At 33.0% G+C, this 18,435-nt stretch overlaps 1 protein-coding gene across 1 annotated transcript; it reads right to left on the reverse strand.

The window, feature by feature from the left end:
- Positions 1 to 1,977: 1,977 nt before the first annotated feature.
- Positions 1,978 to 14,327, reverse strand: LOC108463954 (dual specificity protein kinase YAK1 homolog). Its single transcript, XM_017763978.2, has 18 exons — positions 13,443 to 14,327; positions 12,217 to 12,416; positions 10,597 to 10,750; positions 10,410 to 10,519; positions 10,208 to 10,277; positions 10,010 to 10,092; positions 9,837 to 9,915; positions 9,693 to 9,733; positions 8,464 to 8,586; positions 6,749 to 6,899; positions 6,502 to 6,616; positions 6,299 to 6,381; positions 6,139 to 6,213; positions 5,551 to 5,625; positions 4,691 to 5,451; positions 3,077 to 3,229; positions 2,392 to 2,687; positions 1,978 to 2,227 (listed from the first exon to the last, which is right to left on the reverse strand). Exons 1-18 carry the CDS (start codon positions 13,605 to 13,607, stop codon positions 2,151 to 2,153), a joined length of 2,811 nt encoding a protein of 936 aa, XP_017619467.1. The 5' UTR covers positions 13,608 to 14,327; the 3' UTR covers positions 1,978 to 2,150.
- Between the last annotated feature and the right edge of the window lie 4,108 nt (positions 14,328 to 18,435).

Below are 18,435 nucleotides of genomic sequence, written 5' to 3' on the forward strand. Positions count from 1 at the left end.
GAATTAGTCCCTTTACTATTAAATGAATCAATTTAATCCTTATACCATTAAAAAAATCAAATAAGACTAAATTTAAACAAAATTAACATTTACTCTTTACAAAAATGACATTTATTGTTTAATAAATTTACTACTTCGAAAGCTTTTATGATTCTACAAAAGGAATACATTGTCTAGGAACCATTTGTCACTGAGTAGAAAAATAGAAGAGAGGGAGGCATCCCTTTTCTTATCCTTTCTGCAAAGCTTTGGCTCATGTTACATCGAGTGATGCTCCAATTACAATTGACCTTCGATTGGTCCATGAAAATCCAGTGTTTCTTGGATGTTTTCCCCCCTTGTTCCTCCCCGTTTTAGGTTCTTTACTAGTTTGTTTGGATGATGCTGCCTGTTCGGCTTTTGTTTTTGTCTGAGGAACTTTTACCATTTGCTGGTTTTTCAAGCACTTGTGTCTGTGTGTTTAATGGTGAAATTTTGTTTCTTCAATTAATCTGACGTCACTTGGAAAAAAGAAAAAAGAAAAAGCAATGTCTCACCTCAATTACTCATTTACTTCCCTAACTCATATTCCTCGATTTAACTGTGTCATCTAGCAATTGAAAATGATAAATATGTGTTCACCATATTCTTCAATGTTATGAAAATGATAAATTAATCAAATTCATGTTTAAATATTTTAAAATTATAAATATTAAATTTGGTTCTTTCCTAACAGATCATTCACTTTATTAGCCTTTACACTTTATTTTGGATTCCTAAGGTAAAACTCTATTCACTTTCTTACCTTGCTCTTCCTTCACATTTCATATTCTATTCACATAAAGTTACAAATCATATACATAAATAAATATCCAAGTATTTATTCAATATAAGAAACTTTCAACCATTATATATATATATATATATATGTTGAAGAAAATAATATTCACAATTCTTATGATAAAAGTATTAGATTTATTTGAAACTTCAGTTACATAATATATATTTATGTATATAATCATATTCCAGAACGAAAGATCAAATCCAACAGCCTGATTCATGATCATCCCTAAAAGCAAAGAAACTGAGGAATTTTTATTACGGATTTATACTATGCAATGCCTGCAACTGCTTGTTCTTCTTCTAGTAATGAAAAACTTCAGATATGAATGATACCTTATTAGTTTCTGTGAAGAGATTACCTCAACCAACGTTTACAGCGCATTCTGCCATGTGAAGGTGATGACAGGCATGCTTACAGTCATAAAGTTGCACAAAATCTCGATAGAGGCAGCATTCTCAGCATTGCCTACCAAGAGGAACAGAAACAAGAGCCAGAGCATCATGGTACTTAAAAGTCTTAAACTCCCATCACTCACCACTTCAAGTATTCTGTTCTCGGATCATTTTCCGAAAGCATGTATCTGGAGATGACATAGTCCTGTACATTGCTAGTCGACAAAAATCTTAGCAAGACTTAACACAATATACTTACCGACTAGGCCCAAATGTGTTATCTCAGATGTCTTAATCCAGTCCCAGAATTTCCTAACAATGACTCTACAGAACTTATTATCTATCTCAAGTAACAGCATTATGTTGTTCTGACTCTTCATTTTTCTTGAATAATTTAAGCCTGACACAAATCTGGACATGGATAGAGGAATCTGATACTCCAAAGACTCCAGGTACAAAGACACACTCCTAGTCCGAATAACATTGCAAGAGCATACACATCAAAAGGAAAGAATTTCAGCTTCAACATCTCTGAGACATGCAATAATAGTTTACCATAGTTAGATGCTCCAAAGTATATTCATTGGTTCGTACATGAACTTCTTGTTGAGTACTTGTAGGCAGCTGCATTGAATAACTAAGTAACACGGTTAGATTCCTTGAACGGGTTCGGTTGCAATTTTAGAATTGAAAGTAAATCAGAAATCTACCAGGAAAAGTAAAGAATCATTACCAAAAGAATGGGAATTGCGTGCAAATTGATTGAAAGACAAGCAAAACCACCACTATAAATTATATTTATGCAAAGCACGATAAATGAGCATGGTCTAGATGAGCATTTGCTTATAATGAGCTCACTAATTAAGTGAACTATTTGAGTACATATTTCTTGTCAAACACCCAATACATAATCCCACGCGAAGTTGATTCAGACATTAGGCAATCCTTCCATAGTCCTTTCTTCCACGAGAACCTGATGGAATATTTGAGACAGGATGGTTGGCCCTACGCCCTACATTAACAATGCCAGGATTGAGTAAAACAGAATCAGTTCATTCTATTCCCTAAATTATCCAACAATAGTTACATCGTTTTGATAGACATTGTTCTATGAAATTACTTTGCAAAGTACGAGGTAACTAAGAGTAGTTTGATGGTGTTAAAGTTAGGACATACCCCACGGCATGCCATTACTGAATGTACTCTTTCCAGGAGAACGTGGGCCCAAAGAATTAAAGCTAGGAGGGAGCTGCACTTTCATGTGATTCCATTCGCCTCCCCGAGCACCAGTGGATCTACCAGGATTGAACCGCTGAGCAGTTTGCTGCCCCAAACGGCTAGGATAATTTTGTGTTGTATGTGGCATGAAGTGAGAGTGCTTTGACAGAAAACGAGGATATCCAGCATGCATATCATTAGCTGAAGGAGGGCTGCCCACTTCAACATGTGAAAATCCTACAGGTCCATTTTGTCTGTACTCAAACATAGAAATAAATCAAGAATAGTGTTGAACACTTCAAAGAAAGAAAAAAGCAGATGTTTGACATTATATATTGCATATCCATCTCTATAATGCACAACTCATCTTGGGCTGCATCAATCATGTGGAACATAAATACCAACTATAACTTTCAATAGCGAAAATATAAAGCATGCATATAAGCAAAAACCAAAAGCCAACTATAACTTTCAATAGGGAAAATAAAGAAGCATGCATATAAGCAAAAACCCTAAACCAAAATTATATTGAAAGCAAAATAAAAAATACTATAAGAATTATTTGAACATGTATATCTTGCAATCAAATTGACCAGGGGGAAGGGACCTGTAAAGCCATTCACTAAGAAGGTTATGCAATTACCTTTGAATTGATAAATTTGAGCTTGTGGTTGAGGGTCGGTTGAATCTTCCAACTCCAACAGATGAATCAGCCGAACCAATATGCATTCCTCTGTTAAAGTCAGATGATATACAGCCCTCTTCTGATCCATCCTCTTGTAGAAGAAGTTCATCACTAAGGTGACAACAATGGCAGACAACATAAGAAGTTAAAAGATTGTATAATAAATATCACACCAAAAAGTCTACGAAACAAATAACTTACCATCCCTATTAGAAGCAAACAAAATATTCCTTAATTTTCGATAATTAGTTTGACATTGGGGAAAAAAGGGTTTCTTAAATATATTACAAGAATTTAGAGTACTTAAAAGCTCTAGAAAAGAGAGAAAATTCCATCTACTTGCAAATGGCATGCCCACCTACATAGAAAAGAGGCATTTGTAAGTGAAAGATCATTTATTTATTTTTGGAGGTGGGGGTGATAAATGATCTAAATGAAGAATGAGATAAGATGGTACAGTTGAGCATATAAACACCTTAGTTTTCTTGAAGTTATAAGAACTTAAGTATATGCACTTTCTAATGAGGCAACTCTATTACAGAAGCAGCAAGACGCAAAATATTGCAACTGTGACTGGTTTTAGGAGTACCATGAGTTCCTGATGCAGCATGGAATATCTTTTTGGACAACAACCAACCTAGCATATTAATCAGATAAAACACCCACAGATATGTTCTAGGCTAACCAACCAGTATTGAGCCAATAACCCATTATTTTGTGAAACTCAAGTCCTTGATCAGTTTAGTTTGAGCATCAACAAAGAAGCTTCCAAAATTATGACTTGTTATTATAAGTTGGTGAGACTATTTGCAAGAACTGTTTACATAGGCATGATGGAACTCACTGAAAGGAGACTGTTTAGAGAGTAATTTATTACCATCTAAAGCACATACTTGAACAAATTATAAACATAGAGGATCATATTTTGTGTATCAAGGTGCTGCCATTTTCTATATCCCATATCTTATTATTTCTAACAGCAAGCAATCTATGCAAAATATATGCATAAAATCAGTATGATAAAATAATGAAATATTGGTGTGCAATAGTGAACAAAAAAAGGCAAAAACAAGGCTACTAAAATACATGACAAACATCAGTATGCTAAAGAATGTTTAGGCACTGTGCAGGAGCTATGTTACTCGAACTTGGATATGAGTGTCGGACGTGTGTGTGACCAACCCAAATATGTTCAATCTTATTTTCAAGATTTCCATGCATGTTCAATCTTATCTGGAGGATCCCTGGAGCAATACCCCCAAACACGTTTAGAAATGCATTGAACAGAGATTTCAGACATAGGTACTCCAAGAAAAATGAAGATTAGAGCAACATAGAAGCAGGGGCCTGAAAAGGCCGCTGCAGGCTGCAGGGCAGTACGTTGGCACCCAACTAACCCTTTAGAGGGTAAAGAAGGGTAAAGACCATTATTTTTATGGATGTTTGCATGTCCAACAGACAATTTTTATAGATTAACAGAACAGAAATGAATAGAACATATAACACGGCTAGGACAAAGTATATGTCAATATTTGACTAAGATGAGACTGCAGTTCCAAGTTCTCTACTCACCTATAATTTGGATCCCAATCTCCAGGATCAAGCAACGGCATGCTGGTCTCTGACTTATCTTGAGTTGCTCTTGGGCTATGCTGCAGTTGCACATTAGAACCAAGTCCTAGCTGTTGGTTCCAGTTGGCTGCGTTAGAATTTGACAGCAAGTGAGAGGGGAGACCACCATCCGCCTGAGAGTTTCCCTCAGCTTGGCTAGAAATGGCACCATCAGTTACTTGTCCTTGCCAGTTTGGAGATGATGAACTCTCTTGAGATTGGGAACTTCCAGAATATCCCCAACTTTTTCTTCTATTAAACTGGCCAGCTGCAGCCATCTTACTTAAAGGTGATCCCTGACAACTGTTTCTTGCAGGAGAAGTAGGACCATAGTGTCCAGGAGAGCCACCTGAATAGGAGCTTGGAGGAGTAAACTGTGAGGGACTGGTGCCAAGGGGAAGTGGTGCAAAGTTTCCAGCTGATGGGCTCACACCAAGTCCTTGCCCCTGAGAATACTGCATAAATCTCCATCTAGCATCAGGACTACTTCCAAGCATTGATGCACCGCTCTGTGGATGCATGTTCATTGCAGATGGCCCAACAGGTGAATAATATGCAAACATATTACTACTCTCTCCGTAACTCCCGTAACTACTTCCGAGCCCAGTATTATCATTATAGCTGCCATGACTTCCTATACTGCCATAGCTATTTGCATGAACATATGGCACCATTGGGAAATGTGGGCTGTTATGAAAGGCAACCATGTTCCTGTTTGGAATCTACACAATGGAAAATAAATCAGTATAAGACTGCTACTAAAATAACGCAGTAAGTCTGCTACTCTGGAAATAAAAATGCAGGACCATTATGAAGCTTACATTGGGGGAAAGACCAGCAGCAAACCAATGCCCTCCACCAGGGTGATGATCCACCTTAATGTTTTGAGCAACAGGCTACCAAGAAAAAGGCAGCAATTAGGCCAATATAGTTTTCTCTATTTTTTTCCCCACAAAAATAACAGACTAGCATATCTTTTGGTGAAGCTTGTGATTCAACAAGAACAGATTGCTACTATAAAAGCAGCTCAACCATGAGAAGACCAATAAAGCCAAATCTTTCACACCAGCCAAAAGAAGCTTATGCTCAGCATACACACAAAGGAAATTGAAATTTCTTCAAACATGTACAGAACTCTATGTTGAATTATTTCAACAAACTTAAACTTTTATAAATAAGAGAGGAGTTCCTAGAATATAAAATAAGATTATACCAGTGTTAAGAAAAAATACAAAATGACCACTCCACTATGAATAAACACAAATCAATATGGGAATCGGGAGAGAACTAGGCAATTCCTCTGTATGCATGGTACCAAACATTGAAATAAAAGTCACATAGATAATATTAATTTATGAAATAAGGTTCAAGCTTCTTCAATTGCAGAGCTACACACATAGGTCGCTTACCAAGCGAGGGGTCTCAGGGGGAGGTCTGTATGGGCATGTGAAAGGTTCTCCAGTAACAAAAGGGTGTTTTGAAGCCTGCAAGATGAAGTTGAAGCTCCTATTGCTTCATATTTAGTTGGAATAGCATGATAAAGAAGTATTCAAGTGAAATTTCAACTACCTGAAAAGGCGACCACCGTTTGGCGGGATCAAACTCAACTAGTCCCCTCAAGAAATCAATCAAAGCTAATCGTATTTGAGCCTCTGTCACAGATTCATTATGCCACAGCCTTTGGTAAGTCATTAAAGGATGGTAATCACAAACTGAAAATGTTTTTCCCACCATGGCTTGCTGGACATTCACTGCAGAAGTTAGATGCTAACCTTTAATGATATCCTCTTCAGGCAAGTTTTTCCGGTAAGGATAATTTGTGACAATTGCTTCAAGGTTCTTATGACTGAAATACTCTTTCCCCATCAACGGTTTTTTTAACTCCCTCTGAATAGAAACAAGCATCAATGACTATTCGATGAAGAACATAAAATATAAACAAGACCCAGTCATACAGAAATTTCTATTCTATTAATACTATAAATGGTTGTCTTCAAAACTGATAATAAGAACACTTACAGCTTCATATTCTTCTTCTGTTAATGCTTGGTAAGCACTTCTGCTACCAATGGGGACTTCACCATTCTCTATATCATGGGTACTCCCAATGCACTTAAAGAACTTACTTGTGTTTTTTGCCTCCTTTAGAACATAATCAGGGGGTTGCGATCTACAACATTAAAACCACATATATAAAAGGCTTCACAACAATTGCAAGAATAGAACTGACTGAACGGATGATAAGTGCTAAAATATCTTCTTTTAGGGTGCTTGGTCAAGTGGAAAAGTGGAAGGATGGAAGGAGGAAGTACAAAAGTAGAAGGAAAATAAATTTTGAGTGTGCTAGGTAGGTAAGAAAAGTGAGTAAAATAAATAGGGGAGATGACCATTTTCCATCCTAATGCAACCAATCCTTCCAAAATTGGAATGATAAGAGGAGAGAAAATGAGAAAAGGGTATCTGTTAGCTCAAAATTATGAATTTTTAAAAGCTTCATTTTCTTTCCTCGCATTTTTCAACTCTACCAAGCAATGAATGAAAAGAAAATTACTTTTTTTTTTTTTCAATTTTTCCATCCTTCCTACCAAGCACACCTATGGAAGAAAAATTATATTTTCTATCTTTCCATTTTTCTACCCTTTCAATTCTCTTTCTTTCCAATTTTCTTTCCACTCTACCAAGCAAAGCCTTAGTTTATAGATTATCTAATGGAAACCCGGTTTATTTTGGTCGAAGGGAAATAAATCTGAAATGAAAATTTGTATGAAAACACTAAGAAAATCATACGCAGCATATACTTATTTTAAAGCAAGAAAATAGCAAACTGACTAAGAAACAGTGACTGATTAAAAATGGTACAAGAAAAAATAAAGTGGGATGGATTCTAGAATTCTAAAGATTGGACACACATTTTCATGTTCTAAACTTCCATGAACTATCTCAGCTAGATGACTTAGTTCTAGATCAAACTCCTAATGTAACTTTAGCACACAGCATATTCTAGGGATACTTCTATTTACTTCTTGTGGTGAACTAAACCATTTATTATGGAATATTATCCTAGTCCAGTCAAAACTAAACTATGCAACAACACATGCATGTGTGTCTTAACAGATTTCAATTTTCGCAAATACATAAATAAGGCATTATAATCCATTAAAGAAGCTGAAATTCCAATATGAACCAGAAGATTTAATGTCATGTTCAGAGGAGGTCAATCTTGGGCCATGAAAAGGGACTCAGCAAAAAAGGCAACACCAAATCTCAACAGATAAAGAATTCTAGAACGTCATTCACAGGTACTCATAACAAAGAAGTCAAACTAACTATTCACATCAATCAGGAAGTTAAATATCATATACTAGAACATTAAATCATCTCATATAAGGCATATATATCTCTCTCATAATTATTCGTGCCTATCATGCTAATTCAGGAGAGGAATGATCTTAGAGGATCTGACTTGTCATTATGATGCTTTTGGATGGAATAATAGAAACTAAAGAGATGGTGGAAGAGTCAAGGAGATTAACTATCAATTTGCTGCGTACAAAAAACATATGCTACTTTGAGAAACCAACTAAATTTTTTGTTTTTCTTTCCTTGTACATTCTGTTTATCATAAGGGCAATTTAACTTTAAAATCTATAAACTCGTGAAAGTGTTGCATAGAATGCTGGAACTTCTTAGATAATGATGCCATAGATGTATGACCACCAAAACAAGAGGCATACCCAAGTATTCTAATCATTCGCCTCAGAAGATCAAATTCTGAAGCACCTGGGAATAAAGGCAGCCCTAAAAACAGTTCGGCAACTATACATCCAAAGGACCACATGTCAATGGCTGTTGTATATCTGAACAAGGATCAAGGTTCAAACTAAAAAGACCAATCATGGCCATAGCCACAAAAATCAGAATTATTTAATCATTAAAGATAATAACGAATCACAATCAATGAACATAATTTCAAATAAACATTTTTATATTATTACTATAGACGACAAGAAGACATGTAAAATATACAAGGCTATACTGATTGCATAATAATACAGAGCACAACAGTATGACAGAAAACTAAATCTTCCATGTCAATATCTCAAAGAGATCCTCTTCATATAGAAATACAAAGATCATATCTGTATTGCAGATAAACAAAAAAGTTATTACACCAATTTAGAGTTTCAAATGTTATATTGTTATCATGCAGGTAGTAGAGTTAAATACCTATGCCCTAAGATATAACAATGAATGCAGACCTATCTTTATCTCTTTGTTTTCCCCTGTACATCTAAGGCTGCACAGTAATAAATGATATAATTGAATGAGTAAAGCGAGGATGAAAGCAGTCAAGCCAAAAGCAATGCTTTGAACAATCTAGTCAACGTGAAACAAACTCTGGGTTTTGGGTATGCAATGCTTAAGCATCAAAGCAGTCAAATTTGAGGGAATAGGAAGAGCTCAATAGGTTTGCTTAAACCAATCAAATTTGATTGTATGCACTTCCAGTCTAATGTGGTACTTCTATAATATATCAAACAGCATATGCATACCTTGAATCTCATGTTAGAAGACAAATAAAAAGGGATCAAAAGGTCAGCAGTAATATAATTTATTCAACATGGAGAACAGAACACAATATATTGTAGTGATAAGTTATGAGATCAACCTCAAACTATTATCTATTGCAACAAAAATAAAGGTGAAGTTCAATTTGCAGTGATAATTGGATAATGATGGTTCACAGGTTGAGCTCTTATACAAGATAAGTCTTTCAGTTCATTTTAAACCTGAGGATTGGTTAGGCCTGCTGAAGTTTATTTCATCAAAATCCATCCAGAATGACACTGAACATAAGAAGAGATGCTACAAGGAAAAACACGATGACCCAATGAAAGACAGAGCAGTAAGCAAAATCAATAGATGGAAAAGACTAAGGCCATAATTCATGCCAGAAGGATACTGATATCCAAGAAGAACTTCAGGAGATCTATAATACCGGCTCTGCAGAAAAAAGAGAAGGGATGAAAATATAGCTATAAGTCCCTCCTGAACGTGATAACAATGAGTAGAATGAAAGTGGTAGCTAATTGCTATGGATGGAAACCTGAATGTAGGAGTAAACAGTCCGATCTTCCATGCAAGCTGATCCAAAGTCAATTATTTTAATTTCTGCTGGCTTGACACTGTTATTTCCAGGGCAGAAATATCAAACTTCATGGAAAAACTAAAATATATTATATGTCTCCAATCTAGAATGACCCTGAAAAAGCAACTCACCTCGTGCATAAAAGAATATTTTCTGGCTTAAGATCACAATGAATTATTCCAGCATCTTTTAATAAAGCCAGTCCACGTAGAATCTATATAAATAAAAAGGTTATGATGAAATCAAAAGACAATTGAAGCAGACGTCTACAGCTAGTCCAATCATTATTCAGCTCAAACAAAATTCAGCTATAAGCAAACTTCAACTACCTGTTTTGAAAACAGCTGAACAATGCTCAATGACAAACCCCTGAAATGATTTATCTTGATAAGTTCGTACCTAGATCAGGGAAAAAAATATCAATAACATGCTGCAAAAGAACCTATAAGAAATGCATCTATGTAACAGGTAAAAAGAAATTCACAAATGATGAATCTTGTGTCATTGTAATAATACAATAGAAGTACTCACAGATTTGTGTCAAGAAGTTCAAAACAAATGCACAAATGACGTTGATATACAAAGTAGTCATAAATGCGGACAATGTGGTGCTTGTCTTCTGGATCATACTTTTTGTTTATCTGTCAAAAGCAAACAAGGTGATGTTTCACAACTGGTATTTCTAAAAGAAGGATATATAGAGCTGTAAGAAAATTACCGTGGTCAAAATAGAAACTTCAACCAGTGCCTGCTGATAGTAAGCAGGTTGGTTTTTAATTATCTTCACAGCAACAAAACTGCTTGTTTCAGGAACCCAGCATTTAGCAACCTGCCCGAAAGTCCCGTGACCAAGAACATCTTTGACAATATATCTACAGAAAACCATTGAAACATGACTAAAAGCTTCCTTCAACAAGCTTAATTTAAATGATAATAGACAACCGAAAATAGTATTTTAAGTGACATTGACATATCCATGAGTGAAGCAGTGAAGCTACATCCTTCATGAATAATACCTGCTCATTCTTTTTTAGGTTTTTCCGCCTTTTTTTTTTTTTGAATGGTTGGGATATCCTTTTACTCTCACAATTGATGATATTTTTGGATTGCATTAACTAACAAGTTCAGTGCATCATTAAGGAGAAAAACAAAATCAATACACAGGTAACATAAGTAATATCGAACTGAACTATGCAGGTCAAGAGAAACTATGCTCGCTCTGGATATGTATATAACATGAAATATTTTCATACTCAGGAAAGCCAAAAAATAGAATTCAGTACACAGAAAAACAACTTGAAAACAGGTTCTGTTCTAAAACCACGCTAGTCACAACTAAAGCAGACCAGATGACAGCACAAACTACCAAAATGAGCTTAAGAAAACAAGTTCACATGTATACGTCTAGCCCAAAATAGGTCATCCAGTTTTGTTAAAATTTTCCCCTGGCATCTTGAAAAACTATAACAATACCCAGGACATCAAACAACCAAGAGACGCTAACCTGAAGTTGAAATTTCTTTCTTACATGTTTAATATGGTAACTGAATAATATTATGATTTTTCCCACAAGGGAATAACTAGCCTGGCTAAGCAATGCTTGAGCTGAGAAAAATCAGGCTTCAGCAAATACCTGTTAATTGTAGAGCCAATGTAGTCTCATTCTTAACCAGCCACAGCCCCAGCCCCCATCCCAGTCCCTTTCTAAAAATTTCTATCCCAGTCCCTTTCTAAAAATTTCTACTTCAGTATCTAAAACGTGAATATAAGCACAAGCATTTTGCAGAGGTTGCAAGGAAACAGAAACAAAAAGTATTCTCTGGTGCTAGACTTAAGTAGAAAGATACAAGCTCAATAGATAGATTAAAATTTTAAAACAGAACATCTCAAGTAGGAGATAAGTTAAGGGAGGAATGGCAGTTTGAATTTGTAAAATAATCAAAAATAATTATTACCCGAGCTTCACAAAACCAAAATTCCATATGCACACTCATGTACAACTAATTCTATCATGCCAAATTCAAGGTTCACAAGCCAGAAACTAACTACGCAGGCGTTTTCCAATGGCTTAGAAGAGCTAACCACATGAATAGATACAAAATACATATAAAACTGATCTATATATCCGACATATCACATTTAAAAATAGTCTAGGATCAAGTAGCTACCTTCAGCCACACAATGGAAGTTTTAGCAAAAGAAAAAGAATAACCATCCTTTTCCCACCATTAAAAAAATCCAAAATGCACTTGTGAGGTCAATCCGCAAAGAAATTACAAGAAATACTTCAAAAATTATAGTTCAACATCATGGAAAAATCATAAAAGTAGTAACAAACCTTCGCTGTGTTTCTAAATTGATCAAGACAAAATTCACTGTTAGAATAAGATCTGAGTTCACATTGTCATAGCCATCGTTGAGGACACCAACAGATGGGCTAGTCAAAAACCGCTTTGGATTCAATTCTTCTGAATATTTAAATTGTGAGTTGCATATTTGGTACGTTTCAATTATGTCCTTTGTCAGTCTTGCCACCAACTGCACAGTTAAAGCTGCATGTCAGCACAAAGATTTGCCTTATATGAGTCCATGCATCCTGCAAGGGTTCTCCTTTTCCTTTTCTTTTGTACTTCTTGGGTGTAAAAGATATACAAAATCATATGGAAAACCCAAGCAAGATCTATTTCGTATTTCATACTCAGCAATATGCCAATAAATTTTCACAGTACAAAATTCAGTGCTAACTCTTTAGTGTGTAATCTCATACTTCCTCAAACAGCGATCACATTCAGACATTGAAACATGAATGTTGACAATAAGACAAGAATAGACAACATTATGCACAAGGCAAAAAGGAGGTATTTGATAATAGATCATTAAGTGGCTAGGAGGAGAATATCCATATTGGTAAGGACAGTGTCAGGACAGGATTAACAACCCAACAGGTGAGTGACAAACAAATGACCATCCATGCCCTCATCAAGACTCGTATTGTTCAAGGAGTCTCTGCTCCCTAGTTTATCTTTTTAATGGACATCAAAAATCAGTCCGAATTGTATTAGCTTGAGGCTTGTCAGAGTAGATAGAGCTTGGGATCTAAAACCAATTCCGTAATCTTACTATGCTAATATAATATCAATACATTGCATTCTTCTACTAGGATGCAATTTGACCACCTATTCAGCTTAAGCATTCAGACATGGCACATTATAGTTACCAAAATAAGTATAACATTTCCCATTCATGTTCACAGCTTTCTATGATGTATTTGCAAGTAGTGAAGAATTTATCCTGCACATGGAGAGTGGAGACAATAAGGAACAGTCTCTTCTGGCCTCTACATTGCTTATATGTTTACAGTTTACATATGCTTTCCTTATGCTAAACAGAATCACTAATCAAACCACAACTAAAACCAGCTGAACATCAGTAAATCAATAACAATTTAAACTCAAACCCAAATCAAAAGCTCCTGAGCTTTCAACACGTTTCAACATGCCAAAGAAATACCTTGCAAACTTTTGAACTAAAAATGAACAGACAATTAGAAAAAAGAGAACTTACAGGCCTCCTGACAACAACACGCAGCTTTCTATCACCTTCGTTTCTAGTTGAGTAAGGCCCAAAAACCAGCTGCCTCGGCCTCCACCGCATAGAAGAGCCTTCATCGGAGCCCGATTCTGAGGTCCTCGGAGGCTCTCCTTGATTACTAGGACCAACTTCATCCATAGCTATCCTCCACAAAGAATCAACGTCTTCTAACCCCAAAATTTACTACCATCCCCAATAGCTCCATTAAAGAAGAAACCACTCAAAATACCATAAAAGCAAGAAAAACCCCAAATTTCATCAGCAATCGGATTGTAGTTTCCAAGTCAAGATTGAAACTAGTTATTTTTCAAAGATCAATCAGCTAACTCAAATCCCATTCCTTTTTTTTTTTTACATTAATTCTATTATTCAAAATCTAAACACAGAAGAATCAGAAAACTGGAAACCCAGGGTGATCCAGAGATGATAAAAGAACAACCCAAATTTTGATTAAAATAAACAAACGATTGAAATTTTTCATATATTATAAATATATAAAAATGCAACAAAACCCCCCACAAAAAAGTAGATTTTAACAAAATAACCCGAAACTTAGATTATAAAGAAGAAATGCGAGAAAGAAAGATCGAAAGATGAAGAAATAGATAGAAGCAGAGAGTTTCTTTTTTGGGTTCTGAGGACAAAGGCGCCGTGCTTCTTCCTTTCTACCTCCCAATAGGAGTTTGCTTCTTTTTTTTTCTTTTTTTTTTTTTTGGCCTTTTTAGATTTTTCTTTGATGACTGGCGTTGAAACACTGTACAGTGGCATTTCCCTTATTTATTTATTCCATTCTATTATTTCTGTAAATTTGTTATTCATCGATGTTTCCTTTTAGATTTTATCATTTTATGTCCTTTTTTTATTGGCAGTAAATGTGTTTGGAATTTATTTATTTATTTATTTATTTATTTATCCGGTTCCTTAAATTGGATTTCTTTTCTTTCTAAAATTGGCTTTTTTTTAATTACTATTTATCAAATAAAAATGGTTTTATTTATATTTATTATAAATCTAAAATTTTATACAAATTAATTTTTAATATTTTATAAATCTTGGTTTGATTTTATTCACACTAGTTTAATTTTGTTGTTAGTTTTGTACACTTAATCCCTATCATTTAAAGTTAAAATTTTAACTTTTTTTTATTTTCAATTTAAAATCTTAACTAAATTATTATGTCTGTTAGTAATTTTTGTCAACAATTTTAATTTAACATGTGTATATTATATCAATTATGTCACTTTAAATGAAGATAACTTAATTAAAATTTAAAAATTTAATAAAAAATATTTAATATTAATGATTAAATTGATATTTTTAAATACTTGTCTAAGTACAGGAACTAATAGCACATTTCAACCTTTTATTTATTACTTTGGTTTTTTATTTAAATGAAATCATTAAGTAATAAATGTCAAATTAAAGTAAAATAGTGAGAGGAAATTGTCTGAATCAATCCAAAAAATGTTTCAAAACATTAATTAAGACATGTTCCCTAACTTCATAGTGGTTCAAAAAATAGAAAATACAATTTCTATCTCTATATATGGTAGGTGTTTAGGTTGGATTAAGAAATAGGTAGATTATACCTTTAGTCATTAAACTAATTTTACTTCAATTAGAAATTTAAGGACTTTAATAGGCAAAAGTAATAGAGTAATGGCTTATTTAAGGTTAAATTATTTTATTAGTCCTCGTACTTTTTGAAAGTTGTGAATTTAATCCTCCTACTTTAAATTAGTTGATTTTAGTTCTGTACTTTTTAAATTTTGAAACTTTAGTCAAAATTTATTTGGTTAAATTCAATTACTAGTCATGTCCATATTCTCCAATTAGATCATTCTAAATCCATATACTTTTCAAATTTTAAAATTTCAGTATTGATATAAATAACAATTATTAATCTATTAATTGGATTTTTAGTAAGTAATTTGTGGAAACAAATTGACATGACATTGCATATATGATGACATATTTGTCACATCAAATTTTAGAAATAACAAAACTTAATGAACTTAACAACTATTGGTTGGTGAGGACTAAAGTTGTAACACCCCCTAACCTTATACCCTCACTGGAACAGGATTACGGAGTATTACCGGACATATCGAACAAAATACGAATAACTCACAAATACTTAACATACAAAGTATAAATTTAATCCTTAAGTCCCTATAATGGACCCTCGAGGCCCAAAACACGTATTAGAAGTGGATCGGGACTTATCCAAGTACTCGAAGAATTTTCGTAAATTTTAAAAAAAAAATTAATTCAATATAACCTTCTTTATATACATCTAACCTACTCTGCAATTTCAAACCGAAACCAATCCAATACCAATGATATAACCATACATGTAAACATCTAAAACATACCAAAATTAATACTAAGATTTACTATATGATCATTCATACCATTATTCAAATTAAATTAAAAGTTCTATTCAATTATCAATTCAAACATAATGTTATATATACCATTTCATTTATTTAATCTTTCATTTACCAATTTAAATCATCACATATTATCCTTACAATCCAAAACCACATTAACTCAAAATACAACCTAGGTACATCCCACATATACCAAAATAAAATATACATCACCAAGGTTGCTGAGATAGGGATTGGTTCGGATGCTGGACCAAATTTTGACTCCTACTGACCTACACACGAAAAATAATCGTACGCTGAGTATAGACATACTCAGTGTTATTACTATAATTCAAACTATAATAACAATAATGAAATATAAATATTAAACATATAACAATTGAATTTTCTCAAATATTAACTCATTCTTAAACTTCATTTGTTAATAATAGTAACACAATTTCAACTATTTATCAGTTTCAATCAAATATTATAGACTTCAATTTTCTTCACTACATCTACATTTAGTTCATGCCTTCTATTTCCAATCTCAATTTCAATCCACAATTTAAATTTCTCATTTCAGTTTTTCACCCTATTAACAGACCCGAACTTTGGCGGATACACAGATCCAACCAAACACACCAGAATGGCACCCAGTGCCTCATCAGATAGTTCGAAGCAAAGTTGACACCCAGTGTCTCATCGGCCTAGCCGAAGTAAAGTGGTACCCAGTACCTCATCGAATCTATCCAAAGTACAATAGTGACACTCAGTGGCTCATCGACTCGAGGTCGAAGTATCCCTGAACACTTCCAATCCTACGGCATGCCAACTATATCTGACTTAGCCCGACTAGTTAATAGGGTATTTAATTCACTTTCTCTGTTTCAATCAATATTCACATCAATTCCACTTAAATCACAATTTCACTTTCATTTCAAAAAGCCACTTTAAAAATCAAATACACTTTCCATTCACCAATCAAAATACAATTCAATACTAACACGTATTTCTCATTCAATTCAACTTCACTTTAAATCCCAAATTCTCTTTCAATTCAACAATACAATCATAATCCGATACTAAAATTTATTTAACAACCATTTCAATTATCATTCAATTCCATAACAACACTTACCTCATAATTTACTTACCAAATACATAATTTAATTTAACATATTGAATGAATAAATAAATAATTTGAATTATAATAATACAAACCCGGATTTGTTCGATTACTCCTCGACAACTTTTTCCTTTTGGTATCGATGCCTCGGGTTATTTGCTAGCTACGAAAATAATAATAATTTTCACTATTAATTACAATATTAAATTATAATAAATAATTGAATTTTATTCAATTCCTACTTATTTTCAATTTAATCCTAACTAAGTTTACTTACTTTTCTAACTTAATTCATACTTCTTTTCTACTTAATTTCTTGCCATATGAAGCTCAACTATTCAATATTCATAATAAAACCTTAATTTAAAATTTCTTTCAATTTAATCCTTCTATCACAAAACTTATAGCTTCTTTTACAATTTAATCCCTTTATCAATTCTAACTTGAAATTAATTCAATTAAATCCCTAATTCACTATTTTGTTCAACATGAACTATATTCAAAACCTTAAAACTTCCAAAATCTAAACTTAATTTCATCAAAACTTTGTTCTAAAGCTTCTAAAACATCAAATTTAAGAGGAAAAGGCTTAATTAACTTACCAAATTAAACTTCAAGCTTTAAAACCTTAGTTTCTCCTTTTCTTTTCTTTTCTTTCCTTTCCCACTTTCGAATGGCTTTCTCTGTTTTATTTCCTTTCTTTCCTTTATTTGTTTCTTTTTCTTATTTACTTTATAATTATAACTTAATATATACATTAACTACTTAATTTATAAATATCTATTTGATAGCAAATATATATGTTACAATTGTGCATTATCTCCACCCTACATTTGTCTTGATCTAATCTATTTCATAATATAATAATATAATGTTAATAAATAATAAATATCTATTTACTTAAATAAAAAGTAATTAAATAAAAATATTACAATTGTATGTACATGATGTATGTATTTTACTATCACCTTACACTTGTCAACTTATTAATTTATTCATTAATTTATATCAATTAAATAATAATAAATATAATAAATATCTATTTAATACACAAATACATATGCTACAAATGTACATTTATACATTGTTACATTTGTAAATCATCATCCCCATCCAATTGTCATGAATTTAATTTATTTATCATATAAAAATCTTTTAATATAATTAATAATCATATAATATCTTTATACTTAAATTATAAGTAAATTATATGTTTAAATTACAATTGTACAAATATAATTTTTACACATTGTATATTTTATTACCATACATTTGTATTTATTTAATTTGTTTCATAATATAATATAATTATAATATAATCGATTAATAATAATATATAATGCCGCCTCAATTATATCAAATGGCATATTTTCCATTTTGGCCCCCTTTTCTTTTTATTAATCTATAATTCAAGTTTTGCCCCTTATTCAATTTAGTCTTTTTTCCTAATTTCTCTTAATTAAGC

Source organism: Gossypium arboreum, chromosome 13 (assembly GCF_025698485.1).
Source record: "Gossypium arboreum isolate Shixiya-1 chromosome 13, ASM2569848v2, whole genome shotgun sequence".
Lineage (NCBI taxonomy): Eukaryota > Viridiplantae > Streptophyta > Magnoliopsida > Malvales > Malvaceae > Gossypium > Gossypium arboreum.

Bases quoted from the DNA above. Each gene is read 5' to 3' on its own strand.
- LOC108463954 (XM_017763978.2), bottom strand. From the start codon at position 13,607: ATGGATGAAGTTGGTCCTAGTAATCAAGGAGAGCCTCCGAGGACCTCA. The intron at 12,417-13,442 runs GTAAGTTCTCTT...TTAACTGTGCAG, and splicing joins GTGTTGTTGTCAGGAGGCCT to TTGGTGGCAAGACTGACAAA. The intron at 6,617-6,748 runs GTAAGTGTTCTT...GTTTCTATTCAG, and splicing joins CAGAAGAAGAATATGAAGCT to AGGGAGTTAAAAAAACCGTT.